The sequence below is a fragment of the Calypte anna genome, chromosome 4B, assembly GCF_003957555.1.
Source record: "Calypte anna isolate BGI_N300 chromosome 4B, bCalAnn1_v1.p, whole genome shotgun sequence".
NCBI lineage: Eukaryota > Metazoa > Chordata > Aves > Apodiformes > Trochilidae > Calypte > Calypte anna.
In genome coordinates, this window is record NC_044249.1 from 18,305,734 (window position 1) to 18,326,763 (window position 21,030).

Below are 21,030 nucleotides of genomic sequence, written 5' to 3' on the forward strand. Positions count from 1 at the left end.
TACTTCATGTTTAAATAGGAGACTGAACAGCAGGAAAAAGTGGTTGAATCTTTTTTATTCAGCTGACGAAGTGGCAAATCATTAATGGTAGGTTACAAACATCATTTTGGTTGGATCACAAGCCCGCTTGGTAAGATGGGGAAACAAACTTGTTACACAAATTGTAGAGAAGCTTCCTGAAGATGGTTGTCATGATAACTCAAACCCAATACAAATACAACAGGTGATGGTGTTAAATACAGTGCAAGGAAACAGGACGGTACCTGGGCTTGGATCGAACGCTTCCAGCCCCTGCCAGCAGCTTGGTTTGCAACCTCTGGGAGATGGTGGAATTTCTTTCCAGCACAAACAATTGCTGAACTGCCTTGGTAACTACCCTCACTGCACTTGAGTTGTTCCTATCCCCACAGCACTGGCATAAGCTGTTAAGATATCCACAATTTGTTTTGTTTCTAGGGTCATTCGTGCTTCGTTCAGCCAGTCGTGAGCCACCCTCCTGGACTCTCCTCTTAACTGGTTGACAAATTTAGCTGCCAGCTCCAGGTCTCCGTGCTCGATGCAGTAGGAAGCATAAGACAGTAATTTAAAGGTGTCGAGGTCATCAGGGCTGAGCTCAGTGGGGGGCTTCAGCTGCTGAGGGTGAAACACCAGCAGCGACTGGAGGTAAGACAGGAAGTACTGATACAAGCTGTTTCTTGTCTCATCGATCATAGCTACTCGTTTTGCCAGTTTTTGGACTGTGTAGAAACGTGCTCTGAGGGCCTCTTCACTGTACACCCCCCGTGTCAGGGACTCCTGGGGCAGAGCTGCTGTCAAGGTGTCTGTGAAGGCATTGTTGGAGCAGCTGGCTTTGATGGCCTTCACTGCGCTCTCCAGGGGCTCTGTGGGACTGTCCCCAGAGGCTGTTTTCATGCAGTATTTGAGGGCTTCAACAGAAAGCCACAGCTGATGGGCTTTTCTGGCTTCCTCTTCTGCTTCTGCGTGACCTGCAAGATAGTCAAGAAGGGAACTTTAAGCCAGAATCACACGTATGGGAAGAGTTTTAAAAAACAAGCAACAGCCATCCCCTTAAAGACATTGCTTTCAAAAGCAGTCACCCCCCTGGCACTCCATCCCCCCTGGCACTCCTCCATCTCAAAGCCAGTCAGCTCTGAGATCCCCAGGTTAAGGTCAAAACAAGACAACAGCTTTGGATTCGTGCAGTTTGGATTTGCTGGGGGCTCCACACTGTGCCAAAGCCAGGCCCCTGAGCTCCATGCCTAAGGCTGTGCTTAGTTTTTTGGGTGAGAGGCCCCAGAAAATGGCAAAAATTTCTTTAGTCCTTAAGGAAATGCAGTGTCAGTGCTCACTCTCAACTGCTTGCTCGATTCCCTTCAGCCTGGCATAGGCAGTGTTTATATCCATGGTGAAGTTGTCCAGCTGCTCCTGAGTGAGGCGTCTGAATTCCATCTCCTGCTCACTGAGTTTCTCTGACAAGTTCTGAAACAGAGTGAAACATGTGTTGGACCAGAAACAGCTGATCAGGTTGGGTTTTTTTACCTTAATTTTAAGATAGATTTCTATAAATGTTGTTCCTAGGGACAATGCAATAGTAAATACAATATACCAGTAAGAAGCCTTACTAGGGTGAATTTAACAATTAACTGCATTTGTAACTCAAAAATTTCTCACCTATAGCCAAAGTTTTTAAGTCTGAATAAAACCTGCACCTTCAGGCACCTTTTAATAGATCTCTTCAAGACAAAGCCTTTCCTCCCCACCCTGCATTTCAGCGTTCTGAAAGATGACTCAAGACTCTCATCCTATGAAGTGTGTTCTTTGCAAGGGTTCAGATATCCCACTAATTCCCCTGGGGACTCTTCTCCCTTACCTGCTCAAATTCCACCTTCAGCTCTTGTTCCTGGATCTTCAGAACATCTCTCAGATGGTCAGTGTGGGCAGCAGCCTGGCGCCTCAGCTGGGTCCTCATCTCACTCTCCATCACCTCTCGGACTTCTTCAACCTGTGCACACATGAGCCGCTGTTACTGTTTGTTGTAGTTGTTACACTGCTGTTTTTCAACTGCTTGACACTCAAATCATCATCCATCAGTGAATGCCTAGGGTACATTTTATGAAAGTGGCATTGACAGAGCCCATGTTTCATTTTAGAAAGCTGCCAAGGTCCATTTCTGTATCTGAACCTCTTCCTAAAGACATTAAATGCCTTTTCAGTCCATAATGCCTGTACTGGGGGGTTAATTCTGAGCTTTCATTGTCTTTTTGAAAGAAATCCAATCCCCAACCACCAGCAAAGAGTGGAAGGACTTGGAGATACCTCCTGGAGGGGCTTGAGATGGTCATGCTGGGTCAGATCAAACATTTATTTTGACCCCTATCTCTGGCAGCAGGCAGGAACATGAAGAAGTCTCTCCCTGTCTCATTGTGTGATTTTACAGAATCACAAAAATCAGCCGGATTGGAAAGGACCTCTGAGGTCAGCAAGTCCAACCCTTGATCCACTGCCACTGTGGTTACTGAGTGCCACATCCAGTCTCTTCTTAAATCCTCCAGGGATGGAGATTCCACCACCTCCCTGGGCAGCCCATTCCAATGCCTGATCACCCTCTCTGTAAAGAATTTTTTTCCTAATCTCCAACCTAAACCTCCCCTGGCACAACTTGAGACCCTGCCCTCTTGTCTTGCTGAGAGTTGCCTGGGAAAAGAGACCAACCCCCCCTGGCTCCAACCTCCTCTCAGGGAGTTGTAGAGAGTGATGAGGTCTCCCCTGAGCCTCCTCTTCTCCAGCCTCAACACCTCCAGCTCCCTCAGCCCTTCCTCACAGGAATTCTGCTGGATCCCTTCACAGCCTCCTTGCTCTTCTCTGGACCTGCTCCAGCACCTCAATCTCCTTCCTGAACTGAGGGGCCCAGGACTGGACACAGGACTCAAGCTGTGGCCTCACCAGGGCTGAGTACAGGGGCAGAATCCCTTCCCTGGACCTGCTGGCCACGCTGTTCCTGATACAATCTGAGTTTCCTTGCTCAGCATCTCCTTTCCACACTTAGCCTGGAGTCACCCTATCTGAAGTCTCCCATCCCAGTTGCTCTTCCATGAACTTCCAGCTCTCCTGCATCCTTTCTGAATTCCAAACAAGGGCTTTTTCACCACTTTACCTTTTTCTCCTGTTCTAGTTCGATCTCACTTTTGTGACGCTCCAGTGCTTTGGCCACAGCTGCCTCAAATGCTTTTTTATCTTCAAGTTTCTGCTTCTCCAGGGCTGTCTCAATGTGCTGCTGCTCCCTCACCCTCTGCTCTGCCAGCTCCTTGTTCAGCTGATCGATGCGGCGGTGGGCGTGTGCTATCAGGGAGTTTAAGTCATCTGTTGATAACTGTCCAGCTGAGGAGAACACAGAGAGTCAGGGAGGTCTGAGGAAACTACCACCACGGTACCTGTTCACCTCTCACCCCAGGACTACGAGGCTCATGTCTTATTCAGAGTCCTGGAGAACACCAAGCTCCTTGACCCCGTGCTAATGCCCACCCGTACCACTTTCTGAGCCACACCTTCAAGCTTTTCCATCCTTGAAAATTATCTTAGATTTTTTTAAAGGATTCACAGCTATTATTTACACTCCTCCATCCGTGTCACACTTGATTAGAGACTGATGATGATTTTGTTCCCTTCTCCCTTTACACCACCATGTGCTTTCCCCTGTGACAGCACACAGATATGTAATACCTCAAGCACTGATACCTCCAGCTGGATACAAGCTTAAGGAAATTTGATCCTGAAAACACTTAAGTCATTTTGAGAGACAGACAGGGTTAATTATGTCCTCTCTTCAACAGTCCTCTGGACTGTTCTCAATCTGATTTCTTACCTCAGTTTGCATCTGTCAGGTTTGGCTGCTCCAAGAGCAGCAGAGTCACACAACCCCATCTGTGGCTGCTATGGAGTTTGCTACTTTTCTCCTGACAACAGAGGACACGAGTTACAACTGTAGCATCTGTACACCTGATGGCCTGAGAATGGCACAGGCTCTCTAAAATGCTACAGCTCATCTTGCACTGCCTGCCAGCTGAGCTGCCTGTGTGGCAAACCAGGCACTACTTGACATATCTGCAGGGTCCAAAGCAAGTGAAGTTCCACAGTGCTTCAGCCATCCTGCTGCTGAGTGCTTGAGAAAGGACTGGTGCAGGAGAGCTCAGTGCAGGGTGCTCATGCCCAGCAGGGAAGCTGAGCAGCACCACTTCACTCAGCTGCTGAATTTCCAAACAGAAGGGAGTTTACTGCACTCTGGTTTTAAACCATGTTTCTTTGATCAAAAGGGAAAAAATAAATTATAATTCTCAACCTCAGAATCAAATACTTAATCAGCGGTTCCAAAATCAATGGTGAAGAGCAAATTCAGAGAATCAAGCCAGCTTCAAATTAAATGAATCTGGTTTCAGTGACCCAGCTCAGAGCAGCCCTACGTGGCTTTTCAAGCATCCACAGTATCCAGATGGTTCAGTGGCATCAGCAGGAGCTGCTGTATCCAGCTCCTCAAGCCAGGACTGCTGCAAGGTGGGAAACACCATCACAGAGGTTAACTGGATTGGTCACAGTTTGATTCTCATTGGAGTCTCAGCAGCAGATACCAACCAGCTCAGAGAAAATTTAAATCTGGCTTTCACAAGTCAGTGATCACACTCACCTGCAAGTGCTGATAGACAAATTGTTTGTGACCTGACAAAGCTAGACATGCAAAATTAGTGGAAAGGACCCAAAGCACACCTCAGCCTGAATTGGAAAGCAATTATTTATCGTTGATACTGCCTGTAATTTAAAGTGATGTACCACACAAACATAAAAAGGGACAAAGAGAACAGAAGATATTCACAAGACCAGAAGAAGATACATACAGAAACTCACCTAAGTCAGTTATCTCTGCAACAGAAAGAGGAGAGGTTGGAAAAGTTAATGCACATTCACTACAGTGGGTCAGTCATGCAAAAGTGAAACAGAAAACAAAGAGCTTCTTATCTACAGTGACATAAACATGACACCAAAAGTCTCCAGGGACTTGGGAGAACAGCAGGTCAAGTATAAAACTCTCTGTTATAGGCAAGATGTAGCCCAACACATCCCAACCAGTAAAATCACCGTGGAAAGCTACAGATTGATGCTGAAGTTTGGCCAAAGCTAGGAATATAAGCTTTAAGTAATAAAGTGCATCAGGACACTGGAAACTTTAGTCTGATGGTTCTAGGTTCTTATAAATCAGAAGCAGTTGGATAAGAAACAAATTCCCAAGCAGCAGCGAGAGCCATGGACCCAAACAAGTCAGCTCCTGTGCTTTTCAGCACACAGCAGTGTGAAATGGAGAGCATGGAAACCACCAGGAGCTTCTTTTTCCTTCCTCAAAAGGGCAGTGGTTGCAAAACCCAAGATGTTTTCCCTTTATCTTTCACAGGAAAGGCAGCTGATAAGCTTTCAGATCTCAGGCACAGAACTGCAGCAGTAATGGCATAAACAAAATGTAAGATGCCTGCTCACTGCTTCCCGTGCAGCAGCCTCTGGTGTTCAGGTAAGGCAGTGGGTCAGCTTAATGTAGAAATGACAGACTGGGGGATAGGTATGGCAGGGTATGAACAACTGGAATGTATTTAGGTGTATGAGAATACCTACAGTCACAGAGTCAGCCAGACAAACACTTCATCAGAGTGATGAAGTCGCTCTTCATCAGAGACTTCATCTCACTTCATCAGTGAGATGTCTGAACAGCTATGGTATTTATCATACTTCATTTTGTGAAACCTCCAACATGGCACAGGTAATTTCCAGAATTTATGTTTTCATAATACCTGCTTTAGATTACTTATTTTGCTTTAGATTACTTATTTCAATTGTAAACTAACTTCACTCAAGCCAACCACACAAGATGGAAAACAAGGCACTAGGCATCCAATTCAGTGGCTGCAATCACAAAAACACTATAAACCCCAGTATGTATGTGTGTATGTATGTATTATATGTATTATGCATGTAACAAGCATGACATAACCCTGCCATCTCAGACTTACTTAGCCCCTTCCAGCCAGGTTTTACATCAGGGGTGATACTGTCAAGCTCTCGTTGAAACTCTTCTCTGGCTGTAGCCACGAGCTCATGGTACTGAGCAACTATCTTGGCCTCAGTCTGTGCTGCCTGAACCTGTAGCAAAAAAAAACCAAACCAAAAAGATCAGTTTATTTTTCAAGGCAGGTAATTGAAAACAGGCATCTATAATTTATGACCAGGCTCTCAGTGGCAGATGCTGTTTCCCTCCAAACCAACCAGAGCAAACTCTTGGGAGAGAAAAAAAACCCACCCTGTGACACCAAACCTCTTGTGTACAATAAATATTGGCAGAACTACCACAAATCCATTTCTACACACACACACACACACACACACACTGTATGTAGGTAGCCAATCCAGAGCCTAGATAGGACCAAAAAGTATCTTAATTCAGGTCAGTATCTTAAAGATCTCCAGCTTTTTCTCTGCTTTCAGTTACCATACAGACCTAGTAAGCCTGTGATGGCTGCCTCCCCCTCTCATCTAAGTGCTGATATTCCCACTTTTAGCCTTAATTCTCCTCTCAAAAGACATCTGATGAATTATCAGCTGTGCTACAAAGGAGATAACTTTCACTTTTACATTTCTTCCTTAGTTTTCTGAGCTGTAAATTAATTTACCCACCCAGTCATTAGCACTATTTGCTACTACTCCTTCCTAAACTCATGGTAAATTTCTCTCAGCATCAAATGGAAACAACTTTAAGTTGTCTGCAGAAGGGGCAGACATGAATCAAGCTGGCTGGAGGCTCTTTCAGGACAGAATTCAGACTTGCAGAGATCTTTTAATGATTGTTCACTGGTAAATAATCAGCTCAAAGCTTTGAGTATAGCTTTAAAAAAAAAAAAAAGATCAGAACTGATGCTTTTAAAATTAATTAAAATATTGTTATTATTAGTGAGGACTTGGGAATGGGAGGCTTGCACATGCTGCTAAGAGTCCTCACTCTAGTGGCAGCTCAGAGCAGTCTGGGGACCCATTACCTTTTTCACAACATTGTCCAAGTCAACTATCAGGTGATGAAGATTTTCCTCTGCAGCAACAATGTGAGGTTTGGCTCCTGCAAGCTGAGACTTCTTAGCATTCTCAATTACACCTTTTGTCTTCTCCAGCTCCTCTCTGAAAAGAGCAGAAGCTGCTATTTGTAACACATACAGAAAAGCTTGCTTTGTAGTGTCTGTATTTATAGGAGGAGCTACTGGATAACTCTACTGGTGTTCCCATCTACCCATGGGATCTACCTGCCCAGCTCTATGGATACGATGCTGTGGTTGAAGATTTTTCTTTCCACAGCCTGAAGCCTAAAGATGTCAGTGTGTTTATTCCATGTATAATGAGAATTATTTACAGTACAGTTAGTACTCAGGACTCAAGACTTAGCTGGATGGGGCAGAGGAAAGTTCACTGGAAGGTGTTAAGTGTTAGTAAAGCTAAGTTAGGATTAGAGGGCAGACAATTCCATCACATAACAGAGTATTAAGGAAACATTTTTAATATAGATGGCTTACTCTTGCAGTAGTGTTTTGGACATGATGACTGGTGGAGATAAATGAGGATGGGAGAAAATTTATAGAGCTCTGTAAAGATAGATTATTATTTTTTTGTAATTTAAGAAAGAACCACTTTCCTCTAGCAGAATTGGAAATTAAGGAAAGTTAAAAAAGCCTTTTCCAAATCCATTCAAAGCAGTGGAGGTTTCTAATGACCTCACTGGAGTAAGAAACAAGCTTTAAAACAAATAAGTAAATAAATAAAAGGGAAAGCATCCAACAGAGCAATAAGGAATGAACACTACTGCTTCTGGGGTTTGTGTTAGCTTAGTTCCACTCTTTGAAACCTGGGCTACACCTCCTATTTAGACAGCACAGCAACTTCTACAGTAAGAGAAGCTCATACCATGCAGCTTCAAAGATGTTTCCCTCTAAGCCTCAGAAGCATTAAAAGGTTTCCAAATTTATTTCTGTCTTCATTACAAGGGTGAGGTGGAAATATTTGTTTGTCATCTCATTTCTGCTGCTATAATCCCTACACAGTGAACCTGCACAGCAGGCTCAGTGCACATCAAGGTGGTTGATGTGGAACCCTGAGTTACCAGCAGTGCTGAATTTCAGAACTCAGGGTGTGTTTAGAAATGTGCTCAGTAAAAATCTAACCATAAAAGCAACTCTGCTGACAGGTGGGAGACCCAAAGGAGGCTGCAAGGTTTAATTTTTCATTACAACTGAAAGAAGCTGGTGATGCTACTGACTCAAATACACAAAATGCAGTCATGGAGTCCTTGCAATAGGTTTAATATTGACAAAATTAACCAAAAATAATACTGTTGATATTATGGATTTTTTTAAATCTTACTTGAGGTTACCAACACTATAGCTAAGTATGAAGGAGATAAACAAGTTCTTAAAAAGAAAAATAGGATTGTTTCAGACCCTTTGGTACAGTGAGGACCATGCTCACAGCCACCTCAGCTGTTCACACAGCAAATTAAAACATTTGTTAGCATATGCAGCTTCTTTTTTTTTTTTTTTTTTTTTGGCACCAACACACTGAACAGGTTTAATCTGAACACAGGTGACTGCAGACTTCATAAAAACTCATCTGTTGTCTGCCAGCCCTCCCATGGGTGATATCCCCTGACCACTCCAGAGGCCCCAAAAACCAGCAGCTTACTTGGCTTTCAGAAGAGCATCAGCAGCTTCATCCACTGCTCTCCTCCGATCCTTCAGCGCTTCCTCCAGGGTGCGCCACTGAGATGGTTTTTTCTCCCCAGCATCCTAAGAAACACAGATGCCTAATGAGAACCACCACAGTCCTGAAATAGAGTTATTTCAGTTTCATGTTTTACCAGTGGCTCAGCTGGAAGCTTTATGAATTAATTTACTCTTCCAATGTTTTGTTTGATTCTTAGTGTTTTTCTCCCCTTGAGCAACAGCCATTTGTCCATGCAGAAGAGCTTAGAGGATGCCACAGCACTAGGTGGAAATCTCTAGATGTACTGAAGTACTGTAACACTTTAAAATTGCTTTTTTTAAGCTTTAAGTACCATTAAACTTTCAATTTTCTTAATTTTAAATTAAGTTTAATATTTAAGCTTAGAGGCAAACTCTTAAGACACTTCTTTTTCTAACTATAAGGTGAAATCTTGAGTGTTTGTTTAGTTGCCTGACTTCCCCTACTTACTGATTAACCACTGAATTATATCCTCTGCTCCAGGACTGAATAGGAAGCAGCAGTTCCACACAAACCCCATCATTAGCACACCAGAACCACAAGCTGGTACCATTCATGCATCCCCCTACTCATTTCCAGACAAGAAATGAACAATCCAACAATAAGATTTTGGAAAAGGGAATTGTTCAGTGGAATTATCAGGATGGACAGCACGAAACCCCACTACAGTTAGGTTAAAAATAGGCTTGGGAGTTAAAATACACTGTGAAGAATATCAGTGTATAAACCTGAGCTTTCTTCTTGAAACAGGGAAATAAAGGGGTTGGAGATAAAAAAATTCAAAAGCAAACCCACATTTCACAAGTGGAAATATTAGTTAAAACTGTGACAGAAGGAAAGATATTGCAAGCAAAGCTTACAACTTTGTCTTCAATTCTGAAATAAAAACGTTTTTATGAACATAGTTAAAAAAAAAAAAATTTAAATTGTCCCCATTTGTCCAGCTGACCTCAGAGCTGTCCATGGCCTCCTTCAGTATTTGGGAGTGGGCATTCACTGCCTGCACTGCAGACTCCTGGGCAGTGATTGCCTGCAGGGTTGTACGAGTTGTTGAGCTGAGGGCTGCTTCCAAAGTTGCAGCAAGGGCTGTAAGAAAAATTAATTGACTTAAATGGTGAAGAAAAGAGCCTTAGTATGAGTAGAAATGACATGTTTTATCCTCAGCATCTCCTTACATTATTTTCTATGATCCCACAGAATCAGTTAAGCTTGCAGCCTGCAGAAGAAATGTTGCCAGAAAACTCTCCTGTAGAGTAGCTCTAAGGTACAAGTCTGCACATCACAGCAATAGAGCTTGGAAGACCCTTACCATGTTTCTGCACAGGAATGCATTTAAATCAACGAATTTTCTCCCATCTTCATTTGTTGCAATGCTTATTAAGAGGCAACAAGAATTTTTTCCCATCTTCCAAAAGCAGAGTTACTCTTCCTAGCCAAGGTGATGGACTCAACTACCTATTCCTATGGGTAGACATTCACAAATGAGATCCAAGAAGGAACCAAACCAGAATGCTTAACCAGAGCAGCTTCTGCCTTGCTGGAGTCAGACATTTATTCTAAGTGAATTCACCTTTCCAGCAAACACCCCTCTGGATTTTTTCAGTGCAACATCTCAGCTTCTTCACTTGCAAAGTGTCCTTGTACAAAGCAGGCAGCTGATGCCAAGCCTTTTGTTTCTCTTCATGTTGCTCTTCTAGCCCAGACAAAGCTCTAAACAGCAGCAGGCAGCAGCAGACCACAACCACCACGTCCACTCTGAGCCTGTTCAGTCCAGGCTTGTACATCCTTCTCATCCCTCCTGTGCAACAACACCCCAAGGCTCAGACTTTGGCTGAGGATCAGAACACTCAGAGGAAAGTGTGAGTGTGGTCAGGACATCTGCCAAGGTGCTGTTTCACTACACAGCAGTCAGGACAGGCCAGGTCAGGGGCAGCACTGTGCCAGCACCTCTTCCACCATCAGCTCTTGCCAAGCACAAAGAGAATAATAAAATAAAATGGCCACAGCTGCCACAGCAGGCTGAAGCATGTCCAGTCAGTGGCCTCAGTACTGTTCAAACCTATTTTCACTGGCAACTCTTACATCAGCAGGAAACTTTCACTTAAACAGTTCCTGTTCAGCATCTTAGTAGTCAATGTCTCTGTCCTACCCACCTCCAGAGACTCCAGGTCTCACCACACAAGGTCTGAAGAGCACTCAGGTGTCCTTGCACTGCCCCAAGTCAGAAGTCATCCTTCAAGAGCCAACCCCTTTCTCCAAGAGCCTGGTCTCCCTCTCACCCTCTCCAGCACTGGCTGGAGGACAAGATGGACACTTGCTAACACTGCAAGCAATCTGCAGCTTGAACTGGGTTTGCTTTCAGAAGGGACATGTCAAGGTATCTGGCTACAGATTGCTCAGATGTGCCAGACAACAAAACACTACCCACAACAAAACACTACCCACCAAAGAAATTATCTCTGTTTTTCTAACTTCCCATAAGGCAAACCATGGAAGCACCCAAAACTCCTGACTTAATCATTCTGCAGCCAAACCAAGACCAAACTACAGCCCAGAAGTATTTAAAAAATCTAAAAAAAAACAAGTGAGGGGTACCTTAAGTAATGCCTTACTGACTGAACCAGACTGCTCAGAGAGAGCAAGAAGCAACAGATCCAAGTGCCAGCAAGAGAAATCAATTGGATGTATCACATCCTCCATCACAAGGAGCACTGGCAAAGCTTCTCAGAGAGGTGGAACCATCTCCATCCTCAAGAGAACTTCACAACTCCAGGGTAGAAGGGCCTGGGCAACCTTTCTGCAGAAGGATCATTATTTGTACTTCAGGAGAGTGGTCAAACACTGGAGGAGGCTTCCTAGAGAGGTGGCTGATGCCCCTCAGTGTTGTAGAGGCATTTGGGCAATGCTTTAACCTGGCCAGCCCTGAGCAGGTCAGGCAGTTGGACTAGATGATTGTTTTAGGTTCCTTTCAACTGAAATAGTCTGTTCTTCACTTCCCCAGCTCTCCAAGCAGGAGGATGGACTAGAGAACCTGGAGGTCCACTCTGTCATTCTCTTACTTACTGGTTTCTAAGTATCTTACTGGGTGGAAGGAGATTCAGCACCACTCTTTCTGACACCATAACAGAGCGACAGCAGCAAAGAGGTGCACAGGCATCTTAGAACTCTAAAGCCAATAGTCCAACAATTCTTCTGTCAGGTATAACACAGGAAAACTGACAGTAAGGACTCACCTGACACCTTCTCTTGCTCCTCTTTGTCTTGCTGGGCAAGCCGGGCTGCAACTTCTTCTGGTGACCTTTCCTTTATAGCACGGAAACCTTCGTGTTCTTTACCTATTCAAAAGTAAGAAAGTGTTAAACTGTTTTAAAGTGAAGCATCCAGATTAGGATGTGGATTACTTGTAAGAGAGCAGCTTTCTTCTGAAAACTGATTTTCAGAGTCAGTATCACATTATAAACCTGTCTTCTGTCCAAAGTAATGCTGAAACTACATCAAGAGTTTTTATATCCATAATGACAAAGGCCAGTCTCAAACCAGCTTAAGAGTAAAGACAGAAACATGGATACCTCACATGCATCTATAGATTTTATGCTATGTAATTACAGAAATACACAAGATGCAGAAGTGAAAGGCAAAGCAAGAAGTGAAAAACACAGAGACAAGCTTAACATTTAAGTTAATATCTTATTTTTTCAGTTCTTTGGCATGCTTAGAAGAGAGTTTATCCAAAATAAGAAAAGATGAGTGAGAGGGCTATGGTGAACCACAATTCTACACTACTCCCTAGCCTAAGGCTACTTAAAATGCCTGAAGAGTGAGCACTGACCTAAGTAACTTTCTCAAGATCAACACCAAGTCTGCACCTGGACTGAGGAGAGATCCCAAACCTCTCTGCTCTCACACTCACGCTGCAACAAAAGCCATCAGGTTGCCTTTTAATTATGCTAACTCTGAAAAATATATTTATTGCTGGCATACTTGTTATGAAATGTGTTCATACATAACAAAATGAATACAATCTCCTCTGAAAGAGACTGTCCTGTAGAATCCTGTCCTGATTCTTATGGAGTAAAACAATAAATGCAGTTTCTTCTCTTGGCCCTTGGCTGATCTGCTTTTCTAAACCTCAGTCAGAAAGCCACAGGGGGAACCTGAGCTGTACAGGTTCCATTCCAGCACAAAGCCAAACTTCCCTCTGCATTCACACCTATCCTGGCCCAGGAATCAATCTCAGACTCTCAATGTATTAAAAAACCTATGAACAGATGATGGAAATTGTTTCTGTGAAAGGCACAAAGAACCATGTCTCTAAAAACTGGCAAATACCAACTCAGAAATAAAAACTTATACACTTGAAGCTACAAGAGTATGGTTTTCTTCATCATGTTTAGATGATGTTTTTCACCTTCTTCAGTCTGTATCCCTGGAGCTGGCACCGACATGGCTACCCCTGTTGCCGAGATGATCTGTGCTGCAGCCTGGCCTGCTGTTAAATACAGGAATAGAACAAAACCAGTTTTTCTCAGAATCACAGAATTGTCAAAGAGTTGGAAGGGACCTCAAGAGATCATCTAGTCCAGCTCTCCCACTAAAGCAGGATCTCCACCAGCACATTACACAGGACTGCATCCAGGTGGGTTCTGAATATCTCCAGAGAAGGGGACACCACACAACCTCCCTGGGCAGTCTGAGCTTTGGCACCCTCAGAGTAAGGAAGTTTTTTCTCATTAAGTATATATGAGCTATAATCTAAGAACAGACATGTAAGACTTTTTTTCCTGTGTAGAAACGTATCTGGACATGGATATTATTCTTTCCAGAAGAAAATTTCCTAGAAAAACAGCAGTTATTACACATAAACACACACAGAGCCATGACAGATAAATGTAAAAAGATGCCACAACTGCTCCTCTCTAAACCAGTTCAACTTGTTCTGGCCTTCCAGTATCTCAGTAATTAGCCAAGTTTATGATGCTTGTGCTTGCAAAAAAAAGAGGTAAATGGCCTCAGAGTGCAGCAACCAGAGTGCTCTTCCTGCTCAGTCTCACATTTACAAACATGCAGGATGGTCATTGTTCATGTGAGACTCCAAGTATTTGTTAAATACATTTCATTAACAAAACTGGCAAAAAAACCCCCAAGTTTAACCATTTCAAGCCCATTTTCTCAGGACTGAAAAGAAATAGCATTAATCTAAGAAGTTACAGCATACTCATCTTCAGCCATCCCAAAGAGTATTTTAATCTGCCCTAGATGTAAGAGATCATGCAGTATTTTGCTTCTCTCAATACAACATTCTGTAGTTACCTTCTTTTTCTTCTGAAGGAGCAACAGCTTCTGTTTTGCTCATCTGAGATTTGCTAGCAGGCATTCTAGACTCTTTCATTACTTCTGCTACAGATGAGATCTTCAGTGGACCTTGCTGTGTCTTGAAAAATCAAAAATAAGGAATATAATCAGATTTCTAAACAGCTTGTGTCTCACCCACTATACAGAAGAGAACATTTGCATATACAGATGACTGTGTCATAAATCTAAACTTCCAGGTACACATGAAAACTGTAGCCTTGACTTTTAATTTACAATTTTCACCTCTCCAAAACTAAGGTATAGTAGTGGCAATTTTCATTACATTATATACACCATCATTTCACATCCCAAAAAATCCAAACACTTCCAAGTGTTTTGAGAGTCTACTGATTACACAGAAACTATAAAACCCACAAGTACATGAAGGTGTGAAACAATTCTGGAAAGCTGATTTCACTTATTTCCCTTTGAACATGATTTATCCATACTGGAATACCTTAAATTAATTCAGCTGACACTTCTTTTATTACCTCTTGAGCATTTATTGACACCCCTCCCATTCTGCCAAATTTCTTTTCAAGTTGGAAGAAAGAAAATGGTATGATTGTTTCAAAGATGAGTGACTGCATAATTAAAGATATGCTTAAAAAGAACAAACATGGTTTTATCCAGCTGAACAGAAGATGCTACAGTCTTGGCATTGGTTTGGCAGGCATGGAAGAATCTGATCTGCATGGATTCACCCATTTCCCTTTGAAAGGCTTCAGCTGCTCCTGTTCACAGCACTCATGCACAGAGCACTGTGAGGTTTTAAAATATCAGTCCATTAATATCCATCATTCAAAGCCATAAGATGATAATAATAAAAGCATCTGAGTTACAGCCAGGACTAGGCAGGTGATAATTTTGCCCTCTGACCAGTCTGATTCTGGCTGGGAGGTGTTCAGAGGTTGGATGGATGATCACAAGCGAAGTGGAGGTAAAGGCAGAAGAGAGTTTTAATTAACTGCTATTCTCCCATTCATTAACAACAGAAGTCTTTTACTCCACTTAAGAATATTTTGGGTTTATTGAAGGTCAGATCTTCTTAAAGCTCAAGACAACCATGACCAGAGCAGCTTTCAGCATTCTTGGATAATCAGGCAGCATTTGCATTCAGATGCAGGAATGAAGAAACTTCCAGATTTGACTTCCAGAGCTGTGCTGAAGCCAGCATCAGGTTTGCCACGCCAAGAAGATTTCAAGGTATGATGCTTATGCATGGATCTGTACCATTCAAATCTTTATTCCTTGGAAAATGTTCTCAGTTCTCTTTAAAGTAAGTTCAGTTTAGAAGTTTTATTATAATCCTGACACATTGTTTACTACAATAAGCCTCATGTAAAACAGTTGAATTCCAACATGTAACCTACCCCTCTTTCTCCCAAATGCATTTCAGAGAGCAGAGCAGCTATTCAGTTAGATTATTTTATTATAAATAACAGTTTTACAATGCACAGACCAAATTCACAAGATAATGGAAAAATAAAAGCAGGACTTAGGCAGCACAAAGTAATATCTTGGTTGATAATTCTTAAACCTTCTTAATTTAAGTCTACTTTAACTCTAAATCCTAATTTAAATCTAAATTTAAACTCCTTTAATACGAATCCTTAAATTCTTAACACACAGCAAAATTAACCAGAATCTGAAAACTAAAGAGCAGATGCTCTCTTTAAAAAGTAGAAAAATGAGAGGGTCAGGGGAAACACTTACTGGTTTCTTTGGCATGGGTACAGTGTAAGGCGCAGGACCAAGTGCCAGCTCGAAGAGTTTGTCCGAGTAGGGAACAGCCTTCTCCACGCTCTCCCGAAACTGTGCATCATAGCTGGCATACAGGACAGTCCCACCTACTCCTCCACCCACCACCAGGACACCTGCACCAATGATTTTGCCTACAGAAACACTGGTGGGGGGGAAGAAGAGTGAAAGTTGTGCAAATTGTATTACGTGACGAGCACCAAACAGTCCATGAGTCTTTTTAGCTTACAGCCACTCTGTTCCAGAAGCTTGCCACCAAACCCAGCACCCCCTTTAAATCACTTTCAGCATCATCAAGTCCCTCCTACCATTCTGGTTCATGACTCACCCAAAGCTATGGTGGTAACCCACAGCCTTCTTTCTAAACCCCACTGATTTCCTTCCCTTAAATCTGACTGACCCAAAGGAGGAGCAGGCAGAAGCGTGAGAATAAAAGTTACTTGACACAAAAATCCCACCACCACCCACTGGCTCTCAGATCATAGAGTCATAGAATTGGCTGGGTTGGAAGGGACCTCAGAGATCATCAAGTCCAACCCTTGATCCACTACCGCTGCAGTTCCCAGCCCATGGCACTCAGTGTCACATCCAGTCTCTTTTGAAATATCTCCAGACACAGAGAATCCACTACTTCCCTGGGCAGCCCATTCCAATGTCTGATCACTCTCTCTGTAAAGAAATTCTTTCTAATATCCAACCTAAACTTCCCCTGGCACAACTTGAGACCCTGCCCTCTTGTCTTGTTGAAAATCGTCTGGGAAAAGAGACCAGCCCCCAAGATGAAACTTAGGAGCAGATTCCCTCATGGTCATCACAACAGAACCAACTCCACCCCTCCAAACCCACCACCTACGTACCCAGATTCTCCTGAGGAGCTGGCATAGCCCCGGCAGAGCCGTGATGGCCGGAGCGGTGCTCTCCTGCAGCGGCTGCTCTGCAAGGGGAGGAGGAGAGGGGTGAGCAGGGAACACCCTGAAACATCTCTTCACCTCAAAATCACTGCTGGACCACTTGTTCCATCCTGCACGTCCCCCCCTCACTGAAGCAGTGACATGAGACTTGTTTTCCCTAAGCAAAGGAGAGGGTGTTCTCAGGTGCAGCTCAGAAGTCAGAATTTTTTAAGCAGTAATGAAGCATTTTGAAAAACAAGGGAATAAAAACCAAACCAACCTACCCCATCTTATTTCTGCATTGCTTTACCCTATTTATGTTCCCTACCTCACATCTAGACAGTACAACCAGGAGAGTTCAGACTCTCCTCAGCAGTATCTCGTGCTACAAAAGCTTGGCTGGGAGCAATGCAGAGGGCAAAACCAGCTCTTTAGATATTGATAACTATTAAAAACTATATTAAATATTTAAAACTATTTTTATTTCTGAACCAGCAGCTCTCCTTGAGCTCCCAAATCAAGACTTCCTCTTTAAGAGGAGTAAGAACACACCTCCTTTCCAGATAGGCATCAGATTATAATATAAATTAAATTACTTCATGGGGAGTGATGTTTCATTACATTCTATGTAACAAAAAACACTTTACCAAGGATTTTTATCTTCTTCATATTTTATCTGAAAATTAGGATTAACCAGAAAGACTGGTGAAAATACTCCAGCCTACAGAAGAAAAAACTCTGTCCCTCAGTTTTTTTTTCCTCCCCCTCCCCAATGAATTGCCAAAAGAGGAACACAGGACTCAGGGGGAAATCAGAGCAGAAGGCACAAAAGGAACTTTTCCCACAGTTGAGATATTTTAGGCAATGAGACATTTTTTTCTTTAAAAATGAAAACTGGGAAATGCTTCACTACAACATTCCCCCAGAGGATAAGTTTCTCTATTTCCTTTTGCACATGGCAATAAGCAACAAGTAGAAGTCTTGTAGCTTAGGTCCAATCCTTGTCCAGCAGCACAGAGAGGAAAGGCAGGAACACTGAATTTCCTATTCTTTCCAGAGCAGCAGCCAAATATTTTTCATTAGTCACAGGAGCATGAGTACAGCAACAGGGAATGTGCTTTTCTTACCCCTGAGCCCTTGGTGAGCTCTGGTTGTGCTCCATGGCTGCTTTGCAATGGATTGGAAGGAAGCAAAATAATAAATATAATCTCTAGTATTTTTGATTATTAGATTTGACTGCCCAGAAGCATACACTGAGGCCTCATTAACCCTTTTAAAGGCAATGTCACTAATAAAACCCACTTCAAACATTTTGTAATTGGCTGCTGGACATGCTTCTAAGTCTTGACAGGACCTTCTTACCCCATGAAGCACGGGATGAGCAAACTGTTTGAGCATTATACACAGAGCTCAACCCAGCAAAACGAGAGGGGGGAAGTTTTTTTATTAATCAGTTAAATTTCAGTCCCTTCCAACACTGATGTTGTTTTTATGTTATTTTCCCCTAATGCTCATCTGGAAATAAGCTGCCATCCCCAAGCCAGGCTTTCTGGAGGTCATCCCACCCTGTGCCACAACCAGAGGGAGTTTAAGGCAGCTCACTTGCCCATCCCTGCTGAGGCTGGACTTGCCTTCCAGGTGATCCTGGAGGCCACCACAGCTCTAACCTTGGCACCTGGGCCAGTTCATCATTTTTTACTTTGCCAACAGCCCTGGTCACATCAAGAGATGGCAAATAACCCCGCAGACCCATTTAGTTCTCTCACCTTCAGTAAACACATCTGCTCCTGCTGCACCCAGAGAGCTCGGGTGGAGGAGAAACCCTGCTTCAGGTTATAAATAACAGATCCCTGTTATTTATTTGTAATAATGCCTCAAAGGATTTGGGAAAAAAAAAAAAAGCATGTCCTGGAAAAGGCAGAAATAAACCATTTGCTGCTCTGCAGAAGACAGGGAAAACCCTTTGGGTTTTAAAAAAAAACAAAAAAAACCCTTTGGGTCCTTAAATACTTCCATTTTTACACTCATTACCTACTACTACATCACCACTTTCCAGGTGGTGGGTGGGCACTTTCCAGGGCACTTCCTACCTTCCCTCTGGTTAATATTAAAGAGCTGCAGTGAATCCAACGTTCGAGGTTATCCGTGTGACTGGCAAAGTACTCAGGACAGGTACAGACAGCAGAACCTCATTAACAAAATGTAAAAATCTGCTTTTCAGGCTGACAATTCACAGGTAACTCCCAACAGCCAGACACAGGACATGACATCCCCTGTGTGCATCCAGTCCCAGCTCAACCTCTCCCTGTCACCAGGTTCAAGCATGTTGACACTTTTGCTGTCAAAAGAATCTCTGCTGTGTTCAGTCTCATCAGGAGATCCAAAATATCTCCTGATAATTCATAAATGGGGGGAAAAAAAAGTTGTTTTTTGAAGTGAGGAAACAAACTGCAAAGATACAGAGAAGAAATGTCAGAGTGCTGCAGCATCTCTGTTTGCACAGCTCTTCACAGAATCACGGAATTTTTAGGCTGGAAGAGCCTCCCAAGATCATCCAGTCCAACCTTTGGCCAACACCACAGTCAACTACTACTTCCACTGAACCTTTCCAGACCCAAGTCCTGAGCTGCAGCCCTTCTGGACACATCCTCTTAAAGACAGAACAGAGGCAAAAAGCCCTGAGTGATAAACACCTGCAAACCCTGTTTTCTGTCTGCTTAAAACCCAGCTCAAACCTTCCACAGGCCTGGAAGCCCTGAGCCTTATTTCAGTGGGCATCACCCTCCTGCCTTGGGGAGCAGCAGAGGAACCTCTGTGGGGTGGGAAAGGCAGTGGGTGACTGTCACTGTCCCTGAGGGGGCTGAACACACCATTTGTCCTCTGCTGAACTGCGGGAACTGAGAGTAATGAATGCTGGACACAGAGTGGAAGGGTAAAAGTGATTTAATTAGATTATTTTTAATTACTGCTAAGCAGAACACCTGGAATACAAGTTGGGGCCTTAGCAGAGGAGTCACCCTCACCTAGAAACCTCTCATAGTGTCTTACAAACGGGACAACTGCTTAAAAAAGGCTCCCTAGCACCGGGATCACCCCAAGCTCTGCTGATGTGGAAGAGCAAAGGTCCCGAACACACCCGGAGGCCCCTCCTGCCCCCGGCATCGCTTCTCCTCTGCGTGTCCCGACTCTCGGGACTAAAGTGTCCCCAGCGCGGCCACCCGGGACCCCCACACCCGAAGCTCCTCAGCACCCTCAGCACCGGCACCCCCCGGCCGGGCTCTGGGTCCCACCGGGCTCAAGGCGGGGCTGGGAGGTACCGGGACGGGCAGAGGGGAGGCCTCGGCGGGGAAGGCAAGGTCACGTCCTTCCCCACCGGTGAACGGGCCCGGCCGCCCCTCCGCCGAGAAGCCGGCGGGCCCCGTGCCACCGCCCAGCCCCGCTGCTCCTCCGCGATGCGGCCGCCGCTCCCCGGCGCTGCCCCAAGGCCGGGACGAGCGGGAGAGGCGGGGGCAGGCCCGGTGCGGGCAATGACGGCCCCGCAGACTACATCCCCCAGCATGCAGCGCGGCAGCCCCGGCCGCCCCACCGCTCCGCGGGCCGCCAGCCGATAGGAGACGCGCGAAGGACTACAACTCCCAGCATGCCTTGCGGGGGGCGTGCCGCTAAGCTCCACGCGGAGTCGCCGCGACGCACGCCGGGACTCGTAGTACACGCGGCCTCCCGCCCGTCAGCTCCCGCCCGCCCCGGCGCCCCGTTGGCGCTGGCGGCCGCCCCTCAGAATCCCAGCAGCCAATGGCGACCCGGGCGTGCGGAGTCATTCAGAAAAGACCGAGACGCGATTAGAGGACGCGCAGCACCTCCCGTCCCCTCACCCCTCTCGCCTGCTGTTCCCGGCCCGGTTCCCTCACGGCGGGCAGCCAGGCCTCACCGTCCGCAGGGCAGGCCATAGCGACACCGGCTTCCCGCCACCCGCCTCCCCGCTCACCTGCGCGGCCGCAGCGACCCCCGCTCGGTGACACGCCCGCAGCATGGCCGCCCGCGGAACCGGCGGCACCCGGGGTCAGGCGTCAGAAGGCGCCGTGCGCGGTGACTCCCAGCGCCGCCTCCTCCGCCCCCCCCACACCGCCTGCGCGAGCGGCGGCAGCGACTTCCGCTCCGGCGGGGGCGTGTCCGCTGCCGGCGAAGAGTGACGGGCAGGGCGACCAATCAGAGC

At 44.9% G+C, this 21,030-nt stretch overlaps 1 protein-coding gene across 4 annotated transcripts; it reads right to left on the reverse strand.

The window, feature by feature from the left end:
* Positions 1 to 36: 36 nt before the first annotated feature.
* On the reverse strand, positions 37 to 20,959 carry IMMT (inner membrane mitochondrial protein). 4 transcript variants are annotated; one of them, XM_030450379.1, is made up of 15 exons: positions 20,803 to 20,959; positions 16,785 to 16,861; positions 15,883 to 16,072; positions 14,125 to 14,245; positions 13,223 to 13,303; positions 12,048 to 12,149; positions 9,764 to 9,900; positions 8,755 to 8,858; positions 7,068 to 7,203; positions 6,048 to 6,177; positions 4,897 to 4,911; positions 3,155 to 3,378; positions 1,871 to 2,002; positions 1,350 to 1,479; positions 37 to 986 (listed from the first exon to the last, which is right to left on the reverse strand). In XM_030450379.1, the coding sequence occupies exons 1-15, from the start codon at positions 20,845 to 20,847 to the stop codon at positions 379 to 381; spliced, it is 2,232 nt and encodes a 743-aa protein (XP_030306239.1). In that variant the 5' UTR covers positions 20,848 to 20,959; the 3' UTR covers positions 37 to 378. The 4 variants fall into 4 exon arrangements, with proteins under 4 accessions (XP_030306239.1, XP_030306241.1, XP_030306242.1 ...); XM_030450381.1 differs by lacking the exon at positions 13,223 to 13,303 and having other exon boundaries at positions 20,803 to 20,944; XM_030450380.1 differs by lacking the exon at positions 4,897 to 4,911 and having other exon boundaries at positions 318 to 986; positions 20,803 to 20,935.
* Between the last annotated feature and the right edge of the window lie 71 nt (positions 20,960 to 21,030).